General features: G+C 39.7%; 1 protein-coding gene across 21 annotated transcripts in view; it reads right to left on the minus strand.

Annotated features, from left to right (window-relative positions):
- The window catches only part of tiparp (TCDD-inducible poly(ADP-ribose) polymerase), a 36724-nt gene extending 20679 nt beyond the window's left edge, over positions 1–16045 (minus strand). For 3 of the 21 annotated variants that reach the window (XM_052017392.1, XM_052017394.1, XM_052017393.1), the window contains exons 1-5: positions 15834–16044; positions 13236–14180; positions 4784–4949; positions 4020–4207; positions 359–637 (exon numbers count right to left, since the gene is read on the minus strand). In XM_052017392.1, coding sequence (XP_051873352.1) covers positions 359–637; positions 4020–4207; positions 4784–4949; positions 13236–14155 — 1553 coding nt within the window. In that variant the 5' untranslated portion in view covers positions 14156–14180; positions 15834–16044. Of the gene's footprint in view, positions 1–358; positions 638–4019; positions 4208–4783; positions 4950–13235; positions 14181–14374; positions 14542–14562; positions 14581–14923; positions 15032–15064; positions 15310–15338; positions 15550–15833 lie in introns of those variants that run through there. The other 18 variants (XM_052017373.1, XM_052017387.1, XM_052017386.1 and 15 more) reach the window with 18 other exon arrangements.
- Positions 16046–23591: the final 7546 nt, after the last annotated feature.

Consider the following 23591-nt stretch of genomic DNA (forward strand, 5'->3'; position numbering starts at 1 on the left):
CTTATGGGCAATGTATTTTACTGATAATTTTTGCAAGACAGATTTTTTCCAACTAAATGACCAAGCAATCCAATTCACAATTTAACTTAATTATTTTATCCTCCTTAGCTGAAAAATGGTTAGATATGCACAGTTTTTTTGTCCTTTGGTTTCTGTATGCATCTCTGATTCACAACATCAGTTGCAGAAACAGATTAATACTGAAATAATCCAGGTGACCTGCACTGCAGCCATGTACAATTATGATCTCTTCACACTGGAAAGGAATTGTTAGTATTTACAATTCAGATGTAAATTTAAGTATCAGCATATAAAATAACTTCCTCCAACATTTTGATAATACAATTCAATCTCTTACCTTTTATACTTCTCCCAAAGATATGGATTTTGTACTCTTAGAATATTCAATATCTTAAATTTGGTTTCGGGTATAGTTTTATGGAAAAGATTATATACAGTCCTGTAGCTTTTGTCTTCTATAGAAACTGGCACTTGAATGAAATCCTCTAATAGTTCCATTGAAATCCATGTTTCAGGATAGACTTTTGAAGGGGGAGTCACAGCAGGGAAGTCGATCTGTGGAGAAATTGATCCCTCTGGTAACTTTGCAAGAGTGCCTGTTGTGCCACCCAAAGTTCTAAGACAAAAAAAACACAAAGAAAACCTGTAAATCTCACAAAAATCCTTGAATTTGCTATATCAACATATGACAGTACTTTGTTGTAGTGATGAAACAGAGACCTCCATCTTCTAGTTTTGATGGCCCATATGATTCCTTGGAACAGTCTAATGAGATTTCTTGTTTCATCACAACAAACATTGATTTCTACCTTATGGAAACAATGAAGCTTAGGCTAAATAGTGATTCATCTCATTCCTGTTTACGAAACATTGATAACACAGAATGATTCTAACATTTGTCTATTAATATTCACCACTCTTCAAAAAAGGGAAATTCATATGAAGCACTGACATACATTTGAACATGTAGCACCACAGAAAAGCTAAATACTGCAGATGTTGGAAGTTTGAATAATACAGGATATGCTGAAAACATTCGTCAGTGTAGTAAGGTCCTTAATTCTCTTTCTTTGCAGATGTTCCCTGATTTGCTGAGCATTTCCAACATTTTCTGTTCTTATAATGAAGCACTACATAAATATTAATATTATTTTACTTATTTTTGTGCTGTGGACCAACATTTAATAGAAATGGTTTGAAGCTACTAAGTAGTGCCATTTATAGTGACAGACTTTTATCCCAGCTATCTTGGTTGCTTCAAACCAAGAACCAAATAATGTAAGAATAATGATCTGATTCACATACTATACAATCTCTATACTTACAGGCTTATAAACCACATGCATCGGTTATGGTGATGTGAGTGATGTATAAACTATTATATCTCAGTGCTAACCTTGCGTTAAATGTAACTCCCTGGACTCATTAAACATGAGCTGTCTCACTACCATTGCAGAGCATCTGAAACTGAGAGAATTGTTTCTTTTTCTACCCCATGTTGAAATTCTCTCTACTCCAATCTATTCACTATTGCTGCAACCCTTAAGGCAAAACAAAAAAGGGATAATTCCTCCACAAAAATCATTATCCTGCAGAAGATGGGCCCACCCAAGATGGGTATCAGTAAGTGAAAAGAACTCTTTACTGGTCAGCATGTACACTAGAACAGGCTGTGCTGAAACTTTGACTGATTAAAAACAAATATTCTTCCTTTATCTTGGATCGCAAAGAAAGAACTGGCTTGTCTGTTGCTCTTTATGATTTCAGCAAGCTCCAAAGTGTGTTACAGCTGATGAATTACTTTTGATGTAGTCACCATTGTAATCCAGGAAAAATGGTACCAAATTTGCACACAACATGACCCCATAAATAGCAATGTGACAGTGACCAGATTATCTGCTTTTAAATGGTGCTGGCTAGATGTCAAATATTGGGCATGCACTCAAAAGATGTCTCTCAGCCAGGGCAGGCAAAGCTTCAGTTCAACATCTTGCCTGAAAGAGAGCACACTTGAAAATGTGTTTCTCCTGCAGTACTGCTTTAAAAGGTCAACCTAGATTCAGTGCTTGGGTATCTAGTTTAATGCTACTACAACTTTCTGGCCTCAGTGGTAAGAAAGTTACCCACTGACCCATGGCTGCCCCAGAGAGAGCAGCACACAACAAACACCCTATTTGTTCTCCCCTCCACCCAGCCCTTACAAGCACACACATATTTGAATATTGATTCACCATGGTTGACAATACAGTTTTGGCAGATCAGATTACCCACTAACTGCTGTTAGACAATTAATGGAATTCTGCAAGTTGCCATTTCAGAATGGTATTTAGACCAGTATAACTTGTATGCTTACATCTTCATATGGTTGCATCTCTGCATGCCAATGAAAGGTCAGAGGTTACTTAGATTTCAGCAATCCTTAAACCTTTGAAGAGCAGACAGAAAGTGAGGAATCTCGCTTACAAATATAAAACCACCAGACTGGTGTTTTTTTATTGTATAAAATCTGTCATAATGGAATAAAAACTGAGGTATACAAAGAGCAGAAAACAAAGAACATCTTGGGGATATTGGATCTACAAGTTCTTCCTCATATCGGGGAAGAACGGAGAACAATACATCATCTGATGGCACTTTGTAAGCAGGAATCATGTTTACATACTAAATAAGTAGAATATAACAACATAACATAGGAAATAGAAGCAGAAGTAGGCCATTTGGCACCAAGCCTGGTGTGGCATTCATGAAGAGCGTGGGTGGTCTTCTACCTCATTGCCATTTTCCCGCACTATCCCTATATCCCTCGATTCCTTAACATCCAGATATCTATCGATCTCTGCTTTGAATGAACTCTATAGCCCTTCACGATAGAGAATTCCAAAGATTCACCATCCTCAGTATGTAGAAAGTTTTCCTCATCTCAATCGAAATGGCCTAGCGCTCATCCTCTGACTGTATCCCCTGGGCTTAGACCCTTCAGCCAGAGGAAATATCATCCCCATATTGAACTGTATAAGTATTTTGTGAGTTTCAGTGAGATCTCCTTTCATTCTTCTAAACTCTACTGTATATATAGGCCTACTCTACTCAATCTTTCCTCATACACCAATCTGCCACCAGTGCAACCAGTCTGCTGAATCTTAGCTGTACTTCCCTCTATGGCAAGTATGTCCTCTTTTAGGTAAGGGGCCCAAAAAGTTTGCTCTCCAGGTGTGTTCTCACAAAGGTCCTGTATAACTGCATTAAGACATCTTTACACTTAAACGCTCAACTAAAGTTTCAGGGCAATCATTTTGTTCTGGGCTCTCTGGAGATTACAAGGACATGTGGAAAACTACCTTCTCTAATTGTAGATTGCCTACTCCCCAAATTAAAATTCAATAACAAACTGTACTGTGTTGCATATTCCCCTTTTGTTTTTAAATTATTTCCTTGGTATTTACAGGATTTCCATTTTAAAGCTGAATAATCAATTGATGTTTAAGCATGGCATATATACAAAGAAAATCCAGTGATGGCATGGGATTATATACCAACCAAGGGAGGGTGATATGGTAAAAGTGACACAATTCACTGTTTTTTAATATATGTTTGCTATTTTCCCCTCAAATTAAAACCTATTAAAACCTGTCTTTTTAAAGATATTTATGATCTTGACAAATATTTTGGAAATTTCAATGGTATCTAATATAAATGATAAAGATATAAACAACCAATGATGGCCTAATTTCTGTATTACTGTCCGAGTAGATTTTACATTTGGTAATAGACTTGCAAAACATGAATAGCTAATATTTGCTTGATGGTGCTATGAAATTTTGTTACAATGAATCATCAGCCAATTAGCATCAGAAAGTGTTGCTCTATATCAATCATCTTAGGCTGTAAATATTCCCCAGCATATTTATAAATAAATGTTGTGCAAGATAAATTTTCATTGCAAATATCAAAATTACAAAAGATTTGCACAGGAATGTATAACTGTATGTTCAACTTACTGTAAACAGGGTATCAGCAGGACAGGGGAGCGAAATAAGGGTCGTCGGGTGATTCTTCGCCGAGTGCCAAAGACAGCATTCTGCTGAAAGCCCTCCATTAAATTCAGTATGTACCTATTTTGCTGCATCACAAAACAAATCTCACTCATACCTCGAGATGAGGCTTCCTCAATGCATTGAACAACTGCCTAGAAATAACAAAACAATATACTTTTAATGTTAAGGAAAAAGTGTTGTTAACTTTGAGATACAAATCATCTGCCTGCTACCCAGCATTTCAGGTTAACAGTTATGTTAAGTTTTAAAGCCACAAATTTGTATAGAGAAGTCCTAATTACCTCCCTCTGTTGACTAGTGTATCACAATTTAATCTTTGTAGATATTAACTATGAAAATTTCTATCCTCACCTACTTCCCTGCAAGGTTAAATGAAGTAGGCTTTAGTTTATTGTTTACTTAATTAATTCAAAGGATTGAACAATTAACAATCTGTGTTGCAACAGTTCTTGAATATGTAACTTTACAAATGTTGTTGCCCTTAGGGCTTTATATCTTAATAATGGTAAATATAAAATTTAAAAAATACTATGGCCTATTGGAACAATTTAGTTTCATACATGGGAACAGAATGTGAAGAATTTGCTACAATCTAAACATTTCTATGTTATTTGAATAATGCAATGCTTTCAATTTTCAGGAATTTGCCCATTTTAACAAAATCTACATTTCACCTGTTAGCTAACACAGCAAATATTTCATATTACCTCAGAATATTCTCTCCAGCCAAAGTGCTCCCTGCAATAGTACTTCCAAACAGTGTGAAATTGTGAGCCAGAACTTGCTACGGAAGCAGTAGACAATCTCCTCACTTGGTTAAATTCTACATCATAAACTGCCATTAAATTAAAATCCAGTGAGAAAACACGCCCCCTAAGAAAACAAGAAAATACAAATTACTATCTCTGAATTGTTTACATGGGATTCAACAATTAACAAAAAGCAGGATTAAATCAGAAATCTTGATGAAACTTTGCAAAACTATATTTTTCTTTACAGTGATCCTCATGCAATGGTAGGGATATGACCACTTGTTTATTGCATATGATTACTGGATTGCACTACAGAAATCTAACAATGAAGTGGATATTTTCCTTTAGAATAAATTTGTGGTAATGAATACATTCTTGCATAAACTGAACATCAAGAGCAGCTTAATTATGAACCAACATGCCAAATGAAATAATCTCACAAGTGGATTGAATTATTGAAATTGAACTTCCTTATGCCAGAGACATGCAGATGCTAACTTTGTGTTGGAGTGCTTTGACAACCATATATACATATTTGAACAGTTAAATCATACATTTGACATCCTGAATGCAATTATAAATAGTTGCACATGCAAGATGAAAGGTGGGCAGTTGTTCGAACAAGCCAATCTTTTTTTCAGTATTTGTGAGCTGCAACTTGCAAAACCCACAACCATCTGCAGTGCAAATGTTCAACAGATGATAAAATCTGCCAATAGCGATGATCTGTGATCACACTATGTGAGAATATAAGCAACCGAGTGACCTTTCAAAGATAAATTTGCTTTGAGATTTTTATCTAAATTCAGGTTGGTTTCAGAAAACTGAAACTGAAAAGGCAAATTTAATTAGACTAAGATGAAATAAGAATATAGGTAAAACGCTATACCTAAATGACATTTCATTGGTAACTATATGTAGATGTTAGCCAAAAGCCAATTCATGTGATTCTACTGCTGGTGCTATCCAGGAAATATCTTGGGGTATAATTCATTTTAGAAGATTGTGCAAAATGAACTATACTTTTTCCTCTTTGCTATCACCCAAAATACATTTCACCCTCCATGTCTTTGAAGCATGATGATTTTTATATGTAAATTGTAGAGCTAACTTTTTAAGTGCACTTTTTACAGAAACTTGTACCCATCAGAAGTGATAAGAATGAGCTACCGATGTGTTTCAGCAATTCTACTTGTGCTACTCACAACTGATTTTCATACAGGTTGCTGCTGGTAATCTGCCTGTGAATGGAGAATGCATTACTTTCCACCTCCAATATGTTACTAAATTTAGTACCCACATTCTACTGCACGTCAGTTAGACTGGTTCCTTTAGTGGAACCTAACCAACTTGCTGAGTCAGCGCACTGGATATGGCCTCTGAAAAGGGTCATAACCACAACCACATTTGTCTGAAGGAAGCCATTCATACCACACTGGAACTTTCTGTGACTATCACTCATTCCGGTTCACAGAACAGGATGCCCAATCTTCATTGCAGACCAAGAAATCATGTCAATAAAACCATTTTTCACAGGACTAACAAAGTTTTTTTAGTGATTAGTTATCTCTTCCCCTGACTACTGTTGCCCACGTTAAATTGTTTGCCACCTTTATCCAGCCTGGCCTTTATATAAACCCAACCTACAGAAATATGGTTGATTTTTACTGGGCCATTTAGTTCAAAGGCAGTTATGGATGGGAATTGAATGCTGCCCTTGCCAGTGATACCTACGTTCTGTGAACTAATTAAAAGATCCGAGATGGTTGCAGTTTGCTCCATCCTTGTCTGTACAGACTGCAAATTGATTTTGTATGAATTGTCTAAGAGCCTTGTTTAGCCAGTGAAATAGACATTGCTACTGAACAAGAAAGGCACAATAATTTACTTTAGAACTTAAGGTATGCTGAAACAAAAATAGCTTTTTCACAAGAAATCCCTGTTACTACTACTACTTCATTTCTTAGTTAATCACCTCTTCATTTCTCAGCAGGTGCCCACTAAATGTTACCTGGAGTGGGAGCTGACTCTGGAGTACTGTTCCAATGTAACTTGATCACATGATCAGCTCCATATTTTCCACTTTAACAAGCACACCTAGATTAGAATAGTTTCCAAATTTGTTTTTGTTCTCCTTCCCTAGATTAAAGTGCTAAATGCTCCAACAATATCTAAGTATATCTTTGTGAATTTGATAACATTAGCAAATAGCTGATGAGATGCAGTGCTGCTTTCAGCCAAGATATTTCACGAAGCCACATCGATATCTGGGCATAGTAATTAGAAGCAGGAAACCTAGCTAACTTTTCCCTCCATAAGTCAAGATGTTAAACACAATTATGGCATTTCCATCAGCATCTCAGCTAAAATAGTCAACACAACCCAGTTAAAAAAACATTTTTGTAAAATGACAAGTAAAATAAGAGATGCACTAGGACATTTTAAGTGTGAAGTGTTTTTGTGCCATAGTAAATGTGAGAATTATAAAAAATCTATTTTCATTAAATTTCAAGAAAAATAACATGCTAATTGCAAACACTGCAGGTTCACTTATTTGGCCAACATTATATTGGTTTAGCAGAATTTTCAGACAAGGTTATTCGTGCCTGTTCCATAAACTTTACCTAACCAAACACTCCCTAGTAGAGACAACGCCTCTTTAACTGCAATTATGGAAATGGGTGAAAGTTCACTTGTGCGTGTAAAGACTTGAAAGTTTGTAATATTTTTCATACCACAGCCATCCACATCATCACAAGACTACAGATTTTAAAAATTGATATTGCATTCTTCTTAAAGGCAAAAGAGTGGTATTAGTTGTTTCTAAACAATCCTGCAAAATGCTAAAACAATGATTGGATCAGAGTGCACATTTGCTGCTGAATTGTTTGAAGTAATCAAACAAATAAATCAATCTTGTCTGGTTCACGAAAACAACAAAGCCGTAACTCAAATGGTTAAATCCAAGAAACCCACTCTAAACTTTGCTCTATGTCATCAACAAACATTAAGTGAGTCATGATGTTCAGCTCTATTGTAACAAAGATAGTCTGACAGGCATAAGAGTAAATATAGTCCACTATCAAATGGTAGCCGGCCGAACTGTTAGAGAAAGTAGAACACAGGAATGTTGACTTTTACTGCAACTTGTTCTTATCACTTAGTTTAAACCTTTGTATGAAAAGTCAGGAACATTGAATATAAAGAAAATGTGGAGGGAATTAGGATTCACTTTACAACACATCACAAAAGCTCAGTGATTGAGTACTCAAACCTGTCTTCTGGCATGTCCAAGAAATTTAGTGATCCATGGGAGACAGATAACGCATATTTGTCCAGTTTGATGAAAGCTGCAGTGATCCCCCGAATATGACAATGAAGACATAAGATGAAGTGAGTCACAGTGTTTTATTCATGGTCTGTACTAAAGTAAGTTATCTCAATCTGGGAAATGACAGTACTGTCAGAGGGATTGGGAAAATTATTATCATTTCCCTGTTCTAATCATTACCTAGTAACCCTCAGTTAAAAAAAAAGGTTGTAAAGGTAGGCAAGTCCTATGTGATACCATCATTATACAATAACCCACAAATACTTAGTGAATGAATACTCAGTTGTATAACATATTGGACAATGCCCAATACCAATGTAATGATACTCTAATGTCTTTATAAATTAAAGCAAAAATAAATTAGAAGAGTCCTAAGCGAAACTAGATATACATTTGAGGCCCACATTGTGCCAATTATATGAATTATTTCATGAATTCAAATCACCAAGTCAAAAATTGAATCTTTGAAGATAATACACTTAAACTGGCTCTTTTCAAAATTCTCACATATCAATGCAGTTCTAAATTCAGCAGATTATTGCTTCTTGCTGATTTTGTCTCAAGGTTATTTCTGTTCCTATGAGTAACAATTGGAACTTTAATGAGCCTGTGTTGTCAGCTGTTTCTAACCAAACAAATCCTGTTTACACAACCGTTCAACCGTTGTGACATTGTCAACCTGGTGACATCACCATCACATAAACCATTACAGAGCAGCCACTTTAATGGTGTAAAGATGCACTAGCATATTTCACCCATTTCACAAAAATGCTTGTAGGAAATTTCAAAAGTTGAACTTCAAATTGAAAGTGTATAATATAATCTCTTTTGAAACACTATCAAAATACTGGGATTGCAAAGCTACTGTTCTACAGCAACAAGTCACGGAAGAGTTCCTTCGCAGGAGGATGTCAAACAGACATCATTGTTATGGTAACAACTCAGCCCGTTCTGAATTGTGTGGAACCTCATCCTACCTGCAGCTCCACAAAAAGCAGGACAATTTTGTATGAGATAATCTTGTGTTTAGGTTAGAAGGCCGCAGGCTCTAGCCCCACACCAGTATTTGAATTTATATGCTCATATAGCTCAGAAACAGGCTTTGCCTCCCACCACACCCCCTATGTCCATGCCAACCATCTCTACTAATCCCACTTAGAAGTATTAGGTTTGTAGTCTTCAATGATTTGGTGATTCAAGATCTAGACTACTTAAATGCTGTGCAAGTATCTGCTGCCACCACCAACTCAGGAAGTGCATTCCAGGTTCCAACCACCCTCTGGGTGATAATATTTCTCCTCAGATCCCCTTTAATTCTCTTCTATATTATAATAGTTTTTCACTTGTGAAAGTTAAAATACAAAGAATCAAATTCCACAAGTAAGCACTTCAGAATTGGATGGGATCTATACCTTCTGACATGCTATTCCACACTTCAATCACCCCAGCAACACCTTCTGCTCCTTGGCACCTTCCCATGTAATGACAGAATAAGTGATACTTCTTTCCCTTTCTGCTCTCTAGAGTCCCGAACATTTCTTTCAGATGAAACAGCTATCAACGTGTATATAACACTGTATTTACCATTCAAAAGGGTCAGAGACCGAGGGCAGGTTGCCCGATCAAATGGTTATAGAGTTCTATGATCTTATGTAACCCTGTGCTTATGATCACCTGCCATCCTGCTCTTTGGTCTCCTACATTGATCCAACAAAAAAGCTTAGGGAACAGCACTTTATATTTTGATTAACACTTTGCAGTCTATTGGATTAAATATTTATAAATGTTCAGGTCACAAGTTCCATCTTTTTAAAAAATAGTTGTTTTTGACTTTTGTCATTTACACTGACTCTAGATCTATTTTGTACTATTCTATTCCTCTTTTTAGCATCCCATTTTGCTTTGCACAGTCATTTTAAAAAAATCTATCCTGATTTCCACCCTATCAGATGCCCTCTTTTTCATTCTTTTTGCTCACTTCTCTTTCTTAAAACGGTTAACATCTCAATTAACTTGACACATTAGCCCTTTTCTCCATGTACTGACTCTGCCAAGCCTACTGAGTACTTCCAGAATTTTCTGCTTTTATTTCAGAATTCCATCATCAGTATTTTGCTTCTGAAGTTAAGGGCTCAATTCAGAGAATGAGAATGAGAATTAGGTGCTAGGTTCCACTTTTTTTTAAAAAGAACATTAAACCCATAGAACACGTTGCTGGCTGAAGCAGAGAATGCTGGCTCTTTGCATACTCCCAAAAAAGCCAAATCAGTTCTTGGACTGACAAAGAATACAACTTATAAAGGAACTACAGGTAATATTAGTTTTGTCAATGTGGTCTCCTGGACAAGTTTTGATTGAGAAAGCATTGAAGAGGAATTTTTCATATTCGATCCCATCCCATCGGTTGTAAGTTTTGCATTAGTTTCTCCCTGGAAATTTATGGAGTTGGCACTGAACGTGCATTTGCTAATCATGATGTGACTTTTAAAAAAAAAGTGACTGGTTGATCCTTTCCTGCCTAATTTTTGAATGTCCTTAAAATATTATTATGCGAAGTGCTTTAAAAATGTCTGATTAGGAGAAATCAATACAAATAAGTATTATTTATGATTAACATTAGTATTGAAACTATAGTTCAGGATTTTTGCAATTAGTTTTTATTGCAATGTATTAATTTCTTTTCTTCCTTTTTACCTATACAGTTTCCTGAACTGTGCAATTAGATTTGACACAAATCCAGATTTATATCAGATTTTCTTGAAGTAGTTCAGAACCATTTCCATGTACCTTATGATGCCCCTGAAAGTTACAGAAAGTAACTTGCAGTATTCTAATTGGGTGGATATGTGCAACTGAAGTGGATAGAGACTCATACAATTTCTTTGATAACACAAGCAAGTGGGACTAGTACACTAAGGGTTGAAACGCTTATATTAATTCACAGTCAAAAACATCAGTGAAATATTTGCACACAATTCCATTTTATATTAAGGTAATGTAATTTTGCAACCAACACATTTAATGGAAGAATGCAACATTCATCCAAACCAATCAAACTGTTATTAGTACTGGTTTCACTTTCTAGAAAAAGACTGAAATCACAGACTCTTCCTTATCTACATGCGATGAACTCAATATGAGCAACATAAATACTATATTTCCAGTAGCAGATCACAACTTTCTTTAGCATTGGATGAAAATTTGTGTCTTACAATTTCTACCTTTAAAAAGACAATTTATAACACTTGATATTTTACCACACCTACTTAATTTTCCAAAGACAAGCTTCAGAGAAAATGTAATTTTTTTCAATAATAAATCAGGCACTCCCCAAGCTCTTATGAACCAATTCATCTAATGTCAGTTTAAAACATTATTGGAACAAAATCATCTTTACGTTGTACAAACTGAATTATAAGTAGAGCACTCCCTACAGTGCAGGTCACAGCAGGACTTGTCTGACTAGCATATGAAAATTACCATACAAGCAGAGAAGTGGCGATACTTGTTTTTAATTGAAACCAATTGATAATTTATATGTCACCTGAAGCTCTCTAAAGAATTATTGTAAATGCATGAGGCCATTTGACTTAAAAGGTATCCATTCTGAAATTTATGTTGTATCCATTATTGATTAAAAAATACATACTGTTTGTAATTTTCTCCATAAACAAATACATCTAGATTGGATCACTTCCACTCTTCCTTCAGAGCAGGAGAAAATTTCAAATAATTGAAAACTGTTCTCAATTTTCAGCTACCAATTTACAACTCACAAAAGAAATATATAAATGTTAATTCTTAATGGACCATTATAAGTATTGACATTGCAATCACAAAATGATCACCATCATAAAAATGCCAATTCAACTTCTTAAACCAAAGAGGCTTGATTATCAGTAAACATCTCTGCACACCATTTTATAGAACTGTAGCCTGTGGATCACAGCAGTGATATATCAATACCCAGTTGCACAAAGTTGTAGAAAATGGTGTATGTCTGCAATTACACATGTTCTCTGCTACAAATTGTGCCTTGTGGAATGACTTTGTGACATTGCAGAAGAAAGGGGAAAAGGGTGTGGATATTGAAGCCAGATTATATATGTGCCGCAAATGACCATATAACAGCAGCATTGAATGAAGCCCAAGAGCAGGTCAGTTGTGATTCTCCCAGGTTGTGACACAAAGGAAGACTGTTTAAATAAATTAAAACTCCACTTTGACCCTCTTCAAGGAATGATGCAATCATGTGTATTCTTCAGTGTCCTCAAATGTCATTACACCCAGTTACAAACAAGGTGTGATTTATAAACAAGGTTCAAAGAAGAATGGTATGTGCTGGTGCTGTACCGGCAGCTGTACAAGCCAGCACATTATATTCTAGAATTTTAAATGTGGAATGTATCACTGCCTTTTTACATACCATCATATTAAGCCATTTTTATATTAGAATGACGTGTGGATTTTGCTTGTGTATTATTGGTGAAACTCAGAACCATGTAATCCAGTCAGATAAATATACCAACCAGTACTTGTCTGAGTTGAGCAGACATGTCTGATCAGTGAGAACAGTTGACTACTATAGTTTTTACTCGATCTTTCTGCGAGTGAGGTGCTGATCTAGCAATTTCCTTGTATCCAAACAGACTTTCACTAAAGCTAAGCTGACCACAAATGATTAATAGCATTAACCAAATAGCATGGTAACCATGCAAGTGATGTGCAGCACCAACTTGTTTACAACTATTTTGGTTAGGCATTGCATGCTGTTATCTGCATCTTGTCACTATGGAAACACAACATCACAATGGAACCGGGCTTCTGTGCACTGAAAATCCAACATTCACACCAGCATCTCACCTGCATCAGAGTATAAAAGGATTAAAATACACCTGTCCTCAAACATGTTTCCATTTGCACTGTTGCAAAAAGATCACCCAAGAATGATCAAACTCAAATGAAAGTACTTTTATTGCTGATTTGAAGATAGGCAACAATAAGCAGCACTGGAATATTAAGATAACTTGACAAAATGTTTTAAAATATAAAATCCATCTTGCTTCTGTTACTTACTGATATTGGAGTTTGATTTGGTCATTGTCAGGATTGCAGTAGAGTCTTTCTAAATGTTCCTGTGCCTCGTCTGGCACTGCTTGCCAAGCCTGAGTTATAATATTTTTCAACTGCCACTGATAAGGTAGCACGGTGTGATGTTTTGGACAGTCATTTCCATAAGCACAAATACCCTGCAAAAATTCTTCACATATTTCTATTCCATCGTCCTGATGAGTGTGATATTGTAACTGGGTCAAAAGATCAAAGACTAAATCGATTGATGCCTCTTCGCTCTTATCCTGAAAAATGCCAGTCTTTAAATCTTTCTCGGTATTAACCTGATTAAACAGATTGGGACATAAAGGGCTTTGATACAAGCTATTGACATGAGGTTGGCCCGTAATGTCGAAGCACTCTGTGGTGACAGCATCTTGGGTGGAATGTGTCGAAATCTGGAATGGCAAGTTTGCAGCAGTGGAGATCATTGCAGATGCCTCGGTGGCGAAGGAGTGATCGGCGGGGCCCCCAGGCTCCTGGGCACCGTGCTGCAAGGCTGGCGGTTGCCGCATCTGGTCAAGGCTCCCCGCAGACGGCATTAGTGTGGAAACATCGCTTCCCGATTTAGAGCACGCCTGATTCTCATCAGAGTCATTTTTCAACGGTTCAAATAAACCGGTCCGGTTTTCTTCACAGCTCCGGGAAAGAAACACCCCGTCGCCTAATTTGTCCGACCGCAGCAAACTGGTGAGGATCAATCCCAGAGCTCGGAGATTCCTCGCCTCCAGCTGCCTCTGGGCGTGTTTCTTCTTGAGGAAAGGGTTGAGAAGCGGCACTTTGTTGCCGGGAGCCAGCTCTGGTGCAAAGGCTGGAGGCCTGGAGCAGCCTAGCACCGCCGCCCTGCCCGGGCTCCTCGCCGAACCGGCCAAACTCTTCTCCATGCTCACACCGTGGAGACTCGCCGACCTGTTGACAAGCGAGATTCGGACTCATTAAAGAAGTTTCTTCCTCAACCCTTTAAATCGGAGCATGTTCCGTCCCCAGAAAGGTTTGAATCTCCTCCCTCCCCGCTGACGTTACCTTCCCCCCCTCCCCACCCCACCTCCCGGGCACGTAGGGCCGAGCTCCCAACACAATGCTCCGGATAATTAATCCCAAACCTCGTACGTGCAGAATGGATGTTCCCCAACCAGCAGCGACGTGAAGGCGGGCGGGTTCGTGACCGAGGCGGCCCCGAGCAGCCCGGCCCCCGCCGCAAAACTTTCCTGCGGCCAGCGGCTGGGCGATCGGCCGCCACCCCTACGGCAGAGCAAGTGGCGGGAGAGCCTGAGCCCCCCCCCGGGCTCACCTGAAACACCATCGAACCGAGCGCGGGGGTGGTGGGTGGGGGAGAGATGATGACAAGAAATTGTTTAGCGCCAGTGACCGAATGAGAGAGGTGTCCTCTCACCCACTGAAGGGGGGGGGGGGCAGGCGGTGTCCTCTCACCCACTGAAGGGGGGGGGGGGCAGGCGGTGTCCTCTCACCCACTGAAGGGGGGGGGGGCAGGCGGTGTCCTCTCACCCACTGAAGGGGGGGGGGGGCAGGCGGTGTCCTCTCACCCACTGAAGGGGGGGGGCCGGCGGTGTCCACTCACCCACGGAAGGGGGGGGGGCAGGCGGTGTCCTCTCACCCACTGAAGGGGGGGGGGGCAGGCGGTGTCCTCTCACCCACTGAAGGGGGGGGGCAGGCGGTGTCCTCTCACCCACTGAAGGGGGGGGGCAGGCGGTGTCCTCTCACCCACTGAAGGGGGGGGGCAGGCGGTGTCCTCTCACCCACTGAAGGGGGGGGGGCAGGCGGTGTCCTCTCACCCACTGAAGGGGGGGGGCAGGCGGTGTCCTCTCACCCACTGAAGGGGGGGGCAGGCGGTGTCCTCTCACCCACTGAAGGGGGGGGCAGGCGGTGTCCTCTCACCCACTGAAGGGGGGGGCAGGCGGTGTCCTCTCACCCACTGAAGGGGGGGGCAGGCGGTGTCCTCTCACCCACTGAAGGGGGGGGCAGGCGGTGTCCTCTCACCCACTGAAGGGGGGGGCAGGCGGTGTCCTCTCACCCACTGAAGGGGGGGGGCAGGCGGTGTCCTCTCACCCACTGAAGGGGGGGGGCAGGCGGTGTCCTCTCACCCACTGAAGGGGGGGGCAGGCGGTGTCCTCTCACCCACTGAAGGGGGGGGCAGGCGGTGTCCTCTCACCCACTGAAGGGGGGGGCAGGCGGTGTCCTCTCACCCACTGAAGGGGGGGGCAGGCGGTGTCCTCTCACCCACTGAAGGGGGGGGCAGGCGGTGTCCTCTCACCCACTGAAGGGGGGGGCAGGCGGTGTCCTCTCACCCACTGAAGGGGGGGGCAGGCGGTGTCCTCTCACCCACTGAAGGGGGGCAGGAGGTGTTCTCTCACCCCCGCCATGTGGTGGGTGTTTTATTGCGGAGGGGAAGGGCGAGCTGAAGATTTGCCCCTCACGGGAGGTGAGGGGGGTATGGTTCTGGGGAGCAGGAAATCTCCCCCTCTAATGGGGCGAGGGTTACTCCGATAAGGCGAGGCTGACCCAAGCAGCCACCCTCAGTGCCGGGCGGGGGGTTGTTCCTACCTTTCGTATGGGTTTCAGCTTCAGGCTCCTGCTGCTCGGAGCTGCGGTCGGTTAGCGCCCGATGGTCTCGGCCTTGGGGAGGACGGGGGTGCTGGGAGTGAGGGGCCGCACTCTCATCGGGCGGCCGTGGAAGGCAGGCAGGCAGGCCGGCCGGCCGGCTTGGGTTGGAGCCGGAGCGCAGTCCGGGGGCTGCAGGAGAGCGGCGATCAGCTCCTGTCACGGCTCGGCCGGCCTCTTTAAGTAGCGCCCGGGTTCGTCACTCGGAGGCTGCACCAAGAACTGGGCGGAGCCTTCCCGAGCCTGGCAAAGCCAAGCGGTGCGGAGAACTTCCAGCTCAACTCTCACCAGGGAACAGCACAAGCTGCTCGCTGGTGGTTTATTACGCCTCGTCTTCTGTGCGCTTTGCGCCAAGTGGGCTCATTCCTGACAGGGCTGCACAACCCGAATAACCAGCTGGTTCTTCTTCACAGGTCTTTGAAGAAATTGAAGCACTCTAGCCAGATGTTTAAAAATAGACCCGACTCAATAAAATAGATTGTTCCCGTCTTTACACTGGCGCTTCTCCAGAAATTATAATATGTTACCAACTGTTTACCGAAGACGGCTTCATCCACAATAGATCGGGTGTGAAAGTATCGGAAGTTGGTTTTGTTTGCACATCTGCTTCAGTACTTTGGTGAGTCATATTTATGTGACAGGATACTCTTTTAGTATCCCCACACTCCAAACACGATCATTTGAAGGTCGGAGGTAAAGAAGTCAACCTGTCTTTTTTTTATATTAAGGTATGTTTCTCCATGTGACATGTGTTATGGAAAAAATATTAACGCTGCACGACAAGGACTGGGCTATCTGAACTCACACGCCGGTTTGCGTTCTGTTTATCCGTTGCTGCCGGCCACTGAGGCAGGGACAAGGAGAAGTTAGCCGGGCAAGTGCGTCAGTGGTGATGTACTCAAGGTCTTGACACCCAACATGTAAATGGGAAGGATTTCAAAATGTTTTTTTAGTTGTTAATAACGAATAAAATATTTCACTGAAAAGCAGCTGCATAGAAGATCTTAATTCAACCCTTGCAGGACCATCAAATTTGGGATCGATGGTTCTGCTCAACATATATAGAAGGAAAGATTTGTATTTATATGACTCCTTTCACGACCCCCGGATATTTCAGAGCACTTTAGAGCCCATGAAGTACTTTTGAACTGCAGCCACTCTTATAATGGGGGAAATTAAGCAACCAATCTGCACACAGTATGCTTCTACAATGGTAATGTGATGATAATCAAAACCCGATTTCAGTGATGTTCGTCTAGGAGTGAATATTGTCCAAGAAACCAGGATAACTCCCCTGCTTTTCTTCCGAATGTTGCCAGAGCATTTTTTACATCCACTGAAAGGAGAGGCAGTTATTGTCTAATAATTCAATGCACTGCCTTATAATGCACTGGGGCATCAGTGCATTATAAGGCAGTGCACTAAATTATATTCTAACTATCCCAGATTTTTCTAGTGGCGCTTGAAGCTCTGTCAAGTGTGCTAACAACTTAGCCAAGCCTGGGACCTAAGGATTGCCAAATTTGACTGAGGGGAGCATTCCAAGTTTGCACATGGTACAAAAGTAAGTGGGAATGTGGGTGAGTACTGATGAGGATGAAAAGACACTTCAATAGAATAGAGATGATCTAAGTGAGTTGATAACAGTATGGCAGATGGAGTGCAATGTGGAAAACTGTGAGGTTATTAACTTTTGAAGAAAAGTCTGTATTTTTTTAAATAGTGCGAGATTGAAAAATGTTAATGTTCAGATGGACCTAAGTGTCCTTGTACACATAGGTGCAGCAGGCAGTTTGGAAACCAGATGGTATGTTGCCCTTTATGGCAAAATGATTTGAATACATGCAGTGTCTTACTACAATTATAAAGTATATTGGTGAGACTGGAGGATTGTGGTATCCTTACCCAAAAAGGATAAATTTTCCATATTTAAGATTCACCAGACTGGTTCTCGGGATGGTGTGTCCATCACACGAGGAGAGATTGAGTATGCTAGGCCATTATTCTGCAGAGTTTAAATGAACGAGAGGGTAGCTGAGTAAATGCATCACTGATGATTTCTTCAAGGTCTTGACATCTAACATACAAAATACTTAACATGGTTGTTACAGGGTTGATGTTTCCCCTGACTGAGAAGTTTGGAACTCTGGGTCACAGTCTCAAAATAAGGAGGTCATTTAGAACTGAAATGAGAAATGTTTTAACTCAGATGATGGTGAATCTTTGGAATTCTCAAGTCCAGAGGGCTGTGGAGTCATTGATTCCATTCAAAACAGAGATCCAAAGGTTTATGCTGCAAGGGATATAAAAATAAGGCAGAAAAATGGTGTTGAGGTAGAACATCAGCCACAATCTTGTTGAATGGCAGAGCAGGCTCAAGATGCTCAATGGCCTACTCTTGCTCCTATTCTTTTGTTCTGATGTTCTTTTATATAAATAATGCACCCTGATATAGGGAGCATGATAAGGTGAGGAGGGCTGCACAGCACAATATGGAACCATTGAAAATTTAGTACATTTGTGCTATAGATATCAGAGGAAATTTTATATGAAGAACAATAAAGTGGTACCTTTTGAAGAAGAGTAAGGAACCGAAAAACAAAGGGATTCATGAACAGAATGCTTATAAAGTGGAAGTAAGAAAACATTTTATTAAAAAAAAGCAGAGAGTCCCAAGTTTTGGAATTGGAATTGGTTTATTATTGTCACGTGTACCGAGGTATAGTGATAAACTTGTCTTGCATACCGTTCATACAGATCAATTCATTACACAGTGCATTGAGGTAAAACAATAACAGAATGCAGATTAAAATTTAACAGCTACAGAGAAAGTGCAGTGCAGGTAGACAATATCATACTAGGGAACTGTTCAATAGTCTTATAACAGCGGGATAGACGCTGTCCTTGAACCTAGTGGTATGTGCTTTCAGACTTTTGTATCTTCTGCCCGATGGGAGAGGGGAGAAGAGAGAATGCCCGGGGTGGGTGTGGTCTTTGATTATACTGGCTGCTTTACTGAGGCAGCAAGTGTATAGACAGATAATGTATAGACATTATTTTTCAATAATGGTCCAAAAATATGGTTCAATGACAAAAAGTATAGAAGAGAAATTACTAAAATTGTTCCAGGCTTGTGCAGAGTAAAGGTTAAAGACTTTGATACCCTTTAAGCTAAGAGATCTAATTGAGGTGGTCAGTTTCTGTTGGGTTTAATAGGGTGAATATTGAATAATAATTTCCAGGATCAGTGAGTTAGTAAGTTGCAGCTATGAATGTGTGATCATTACTAACACCGTGAAAGGAGAGATTATGGGAAAGAGGCTGAGAACCGTTTTTATTTTACAGGGAGCTGGCAGAGATACCATAATTCAAATTGCATCCTCCTTCTCTGGAAATCTATGATTCTATCATCTCAAGATCAGGAGAACTAATTCAAAGTTTTACTATCTCTTGTCAATCTCATCAATTTGTAATATTTATAGGACCATGGCTACAAGGTTAGCTTTGTACCAAAAGCAGGTGGAATATCATAAAAGCAAGTGATTCAAATGGCAGTGCAGCCTGATCAAAATTCAGTTTTGAATTCATTTGCATTCAACAACTGTACTTCTATGAAAATATTATTATTCTTGAATCTACTAAAATGATTTCTGGCTATCTTTTGAATACTTTACGCAGGACCCTTGCACAGTGCAATCTCTGTCTACAAATTTCAATCATATCCCACAATTGACAATTGGTGTCTATTTGTTTTCATAAGGTACCTAATGACTGTTTCAAGTGGGCATCTAATTTGGCGGCAAATGCTTTTCCAACAAAATTCGGTACAATTAATTACAATCTGAAGTTGTCTCCTGTCCTTATTTCTACTCTCAAAACATTAAGTTCACACATCCAAAAGTTAATGCTTAAATACTGCATCATTCATATAGTCAGAGTTCTAGCTCTATGCCAGTTTATATGGTCAAATAAATGTGGCATTTACCAGCAGAAATATGTCAGTATAACTTTGATGGATTTTGACTCAAAGAAGCTTATAGAAAACTTATGTTTCATCTCAGACATTAGTTTTGTGCTATCATGAATTAAGTAATATACTGCAGTCTTAAAATACCATATTATATAAATCCAAACTGATGTCATTGCATAGTATTCCTCAATATTTCTTATTGGCGTGGCTACTGTTAATTGATTTAGCTTGATTTTCATATACAGAACAAATGGAATAGTTTCAACTTCTAAAAAAATGTTTTAGCCTGAATTCATATTCATTCCATGTCACTTAGTGATAAAAATGTTGATTTTATATTGGGCAGTTGATAAAACAAGAATGTATTTAGTACAAAGGAGCTCAGTTTGATGCTAGACTTTGTCAACAATTCTCACAATACTGCAATGTTCTGAAAAAATTCTGTAACAAATCAATTCACTCTCTGAAAAAAACAGTTCAACAGATGTGTGGAAACAAAATGCAAAGGCCACAGGCAGCATTGGTGCATCACTGATTGGGTGTGACTTAACTTCAACACGAAGGCAGTGTGATATTGCAAACAAACCCTTCAGTTGTAGGAACAAGTTAACAGGCAGCAAATACTTAGGTCAGTAAATGCTGATCTCACCTGTTCATTTAACTGCATCACTCAAATTCTAAAAGCTTTCTGTCAAGATAAAAATAAATTAGCTTAAAAATTGTAAGCATGAATGAAAAAAGATCAAGTTTTCCAACACGAACATGGAGATCTCTGCAGCCAAAGCAGTTCTTTAGCTCACAAGAAACGTGTGACACTAGAGGAAATGTGCCAGTACTTTACAGAAGGCCTTTTGCAAAAGGGTGACATTGTGTGGCACTGTCACTGCAAAGCACTTCGTCATATTTATACTAAGAAGAGGAAACAGTGGTGGAGACAGCATCTGATATTATTGCATCAGAAATTCTATGCAATGTCTTAAATGCAGTTTATTAAAAACTGATTAAAATACAAAAGTCATTGCTATGAAAATTTGCTTCTGCTGAAGCTTTTGTTCTCAACACCACCATAGAGCTGTGAACTCAAGTTTATTTTCCCTGCCAACTCTTCACCCTCAAAGGTTGAACCAGCATATTCTGTCCGATGTATCATTCAAACTTACTACATCACGTTCCATTTGTCTACAGATGACATTTAGTTTATCACTCAAACACTTCTCTGGACTACCCAACTCTCGCATATTTGTGTTGATTTTTTTTAATCTGTTATCCAGAATCAGATGGATGAACTAAAAGTTCTGATATCTAAATATAGAGAAGACTGAAATCATTGCCTTTGATCCTTACCATTGCTCCCCAATTTCCATTCCCATCCCAGGAGATTGTTTGAAGCTGAGCCAGACCCTTTGCAACCTTGACACAGTGCTTAGTAGAAAGCTGTTTTTGCCCACATATCCTTTCTTTCACTACAATTTTTTCTTTCTCTGTAACCACCCAATGTCACCCTGCCTCAGCTCATCTGTTGCTGAAACTCTCATCTGTGCCTTTGTTACATCTATTTCAACATGCTCTTGACTGGACTCAATCAACATGCTCTTGACTGGACTCCCATCTTGCACTCTATTGCCTATATCTTAATTTGCCACTGATCTCATTTGACATCCTTTCTATGCTTGCTGATCTACACTAGTCCTACTCTGACAATGTTGCAACTTTAAAATCTTTTATCTCTGCAATCCCTTTTGGCTCCACAGCCTTCCTTGGTTTCGTAGCTTCTCCATTTCTGGTCCTTTGCAGAGAGAGTAAGTTGTGAGGAGGACACAAAGAGTCTGCAAAGTAATATAAACAGGAAAAGTGAGTGGGCAAAGCTACAGGGGAATGAACCATAATATGGAGAAATGTGGGATAATCCATTTTGGTAGGAAGAATAAAAAGGCAAAATATTATTTAAATAGCGTGACGCTTTTGAATGCTAGTGCTCAGAGTGATTTTATTTCCTTTGTTCCTTTATTTGCACACTCCTGGACTTGATTGCTCTACCTTAACAGCCAAGCTTTCAACTGCCTTGGCCCTAAACTCAAGAATTCTCTCCCTAAAACTCTCTGCCTCTCAACTTTTCTAGCCTTTAAGACATTCCATAAACACACATTAACTTTAACTGGCTTCCAGTTCCCGATTGCCTAAAACATGTAATTTTCATTAATGTATTTAATGGCTTTCATGGTCTCACCTCTCCCTGTCTTTATACCATTCAAACATAAAAGCATCTCTCACAATTTTCTCTGTGTTGGGTCTCTTTTTGCCTCCCCTTCATTGATTGCTATGCTGTCAATCAGTCAGATACTGTGTTCTGGAAGATTCTCCCTATATCCAACCTTGTTTTTCTTACTAATATCTCAGTTTTTGACTTGAGATCCATTTTGGTTCTCTGTGACTATCTTCAATATTAAAGGCACAATATAAATGTTGTTACAGAAGGACTGCACCTCAAAGACAAGAATGCCCTGCCTTTTAATACCATTCACCCCTCCTCCCCCAACTTTAACCATCTCCTTGTTACTAATTTTGAATACATTACTTGCACCAATCCTTCCCAAACATTGGTCTACAATCATTCTGTTCTCCAACCAAGAAATCCCCACCCAACACCATTTTTCATCCGTTCTTTCCATTGCCTTTGACTCTGTGCCTTCCTTCTGCCTCATTCCAAGCATCTCACATGATATCATTGCAACACATTTCATTGGCCTTATTCCGATAATTCTTCTTTCTGTCGCATTCTCTTCCTTACACTCACCTTGCTTTTTTTCATACTGCTCTTTTCCATTTACATCTTTTCAACTTTCCCAGCAACTCTTTACTTGCCCATCTAAATCACACAATAAATCTCTTAACCATGTTATAAACAAACCCACCAGTTCAAATATAAGAGCTTTTGATGAAATCAATGCCTGGGGGATGACAAAGCATAAATGTGACATCACAACAAAATGATGAACAGAAATACAACTTTTTTATGCTTTCGGATTTGGAATTCTCTACTGGAAGCATCTGTGGGAGAACATTACTTATTGGCCTTCAAAAGGGATGTGAATTAAATCTGCAAAATAAGAAACCCTTTAAAAGTTTTGAGGAAAACGTAGGGAAATAAGTCTGTATGGATTGTTCCTTCAGATTAACCAGATGTCCTGTTTCAGTGGAGATATATTCTATAATGTTATGATTCCACCTCCTATTTCGCATTCATAGATTTGATCTTTAATGAGCCCCTGCACCCTTCTTTTCAGATGCTCATTGTCTGACATGCTGCCAGACATTTTGTTTGTCACTGAAATCTGGCTCCTCTTTGATAATAGCTTCTGCAGCATACAACTCCTCATCTTTACTCTCCACCTGACCTCAACTTCAGCAACCTATCAGTCTGCCATGGATTGTTTATCTCCCTGAAACTCATTCTTTAAATAGAATTCCTGACCATATCCCTTAATTGTTTTTTAGTGATCTTCAAGGTCCCTCTAGATGTCTGGATCCTCCATAGCTGTTCTATTTTTCCAACAAAATCTTCTATGCCTCTCTAACCCTCCCCAGAGTCACTTTGCACATTGAAATACAAGTTATCCCTTCTCCATATTAACCTCAAGATCTCTGTTGTATTCTAACTTCCCACTTATTTGATTTACCACCATTCAATGACATTAATCCACCTCTTACTCTAACTTCATCAGCCTTTAGGG

This window comes from Pristis pectinata, chromosome 6 (assembly GCF_009764475.1).
Source record: "Pristis pectinata isolate sPriPec2 chromosome 6, sPriPec2.1.pri, whole genome shotgun sequence".
In the NCBI taxonomy this organism is placed as follows: Eukaryota; Metazoa; Chordata; class Chondrichthyes; order Rhinopristiformes; family Pristidae; genus Pristis; species Pristis pectinata.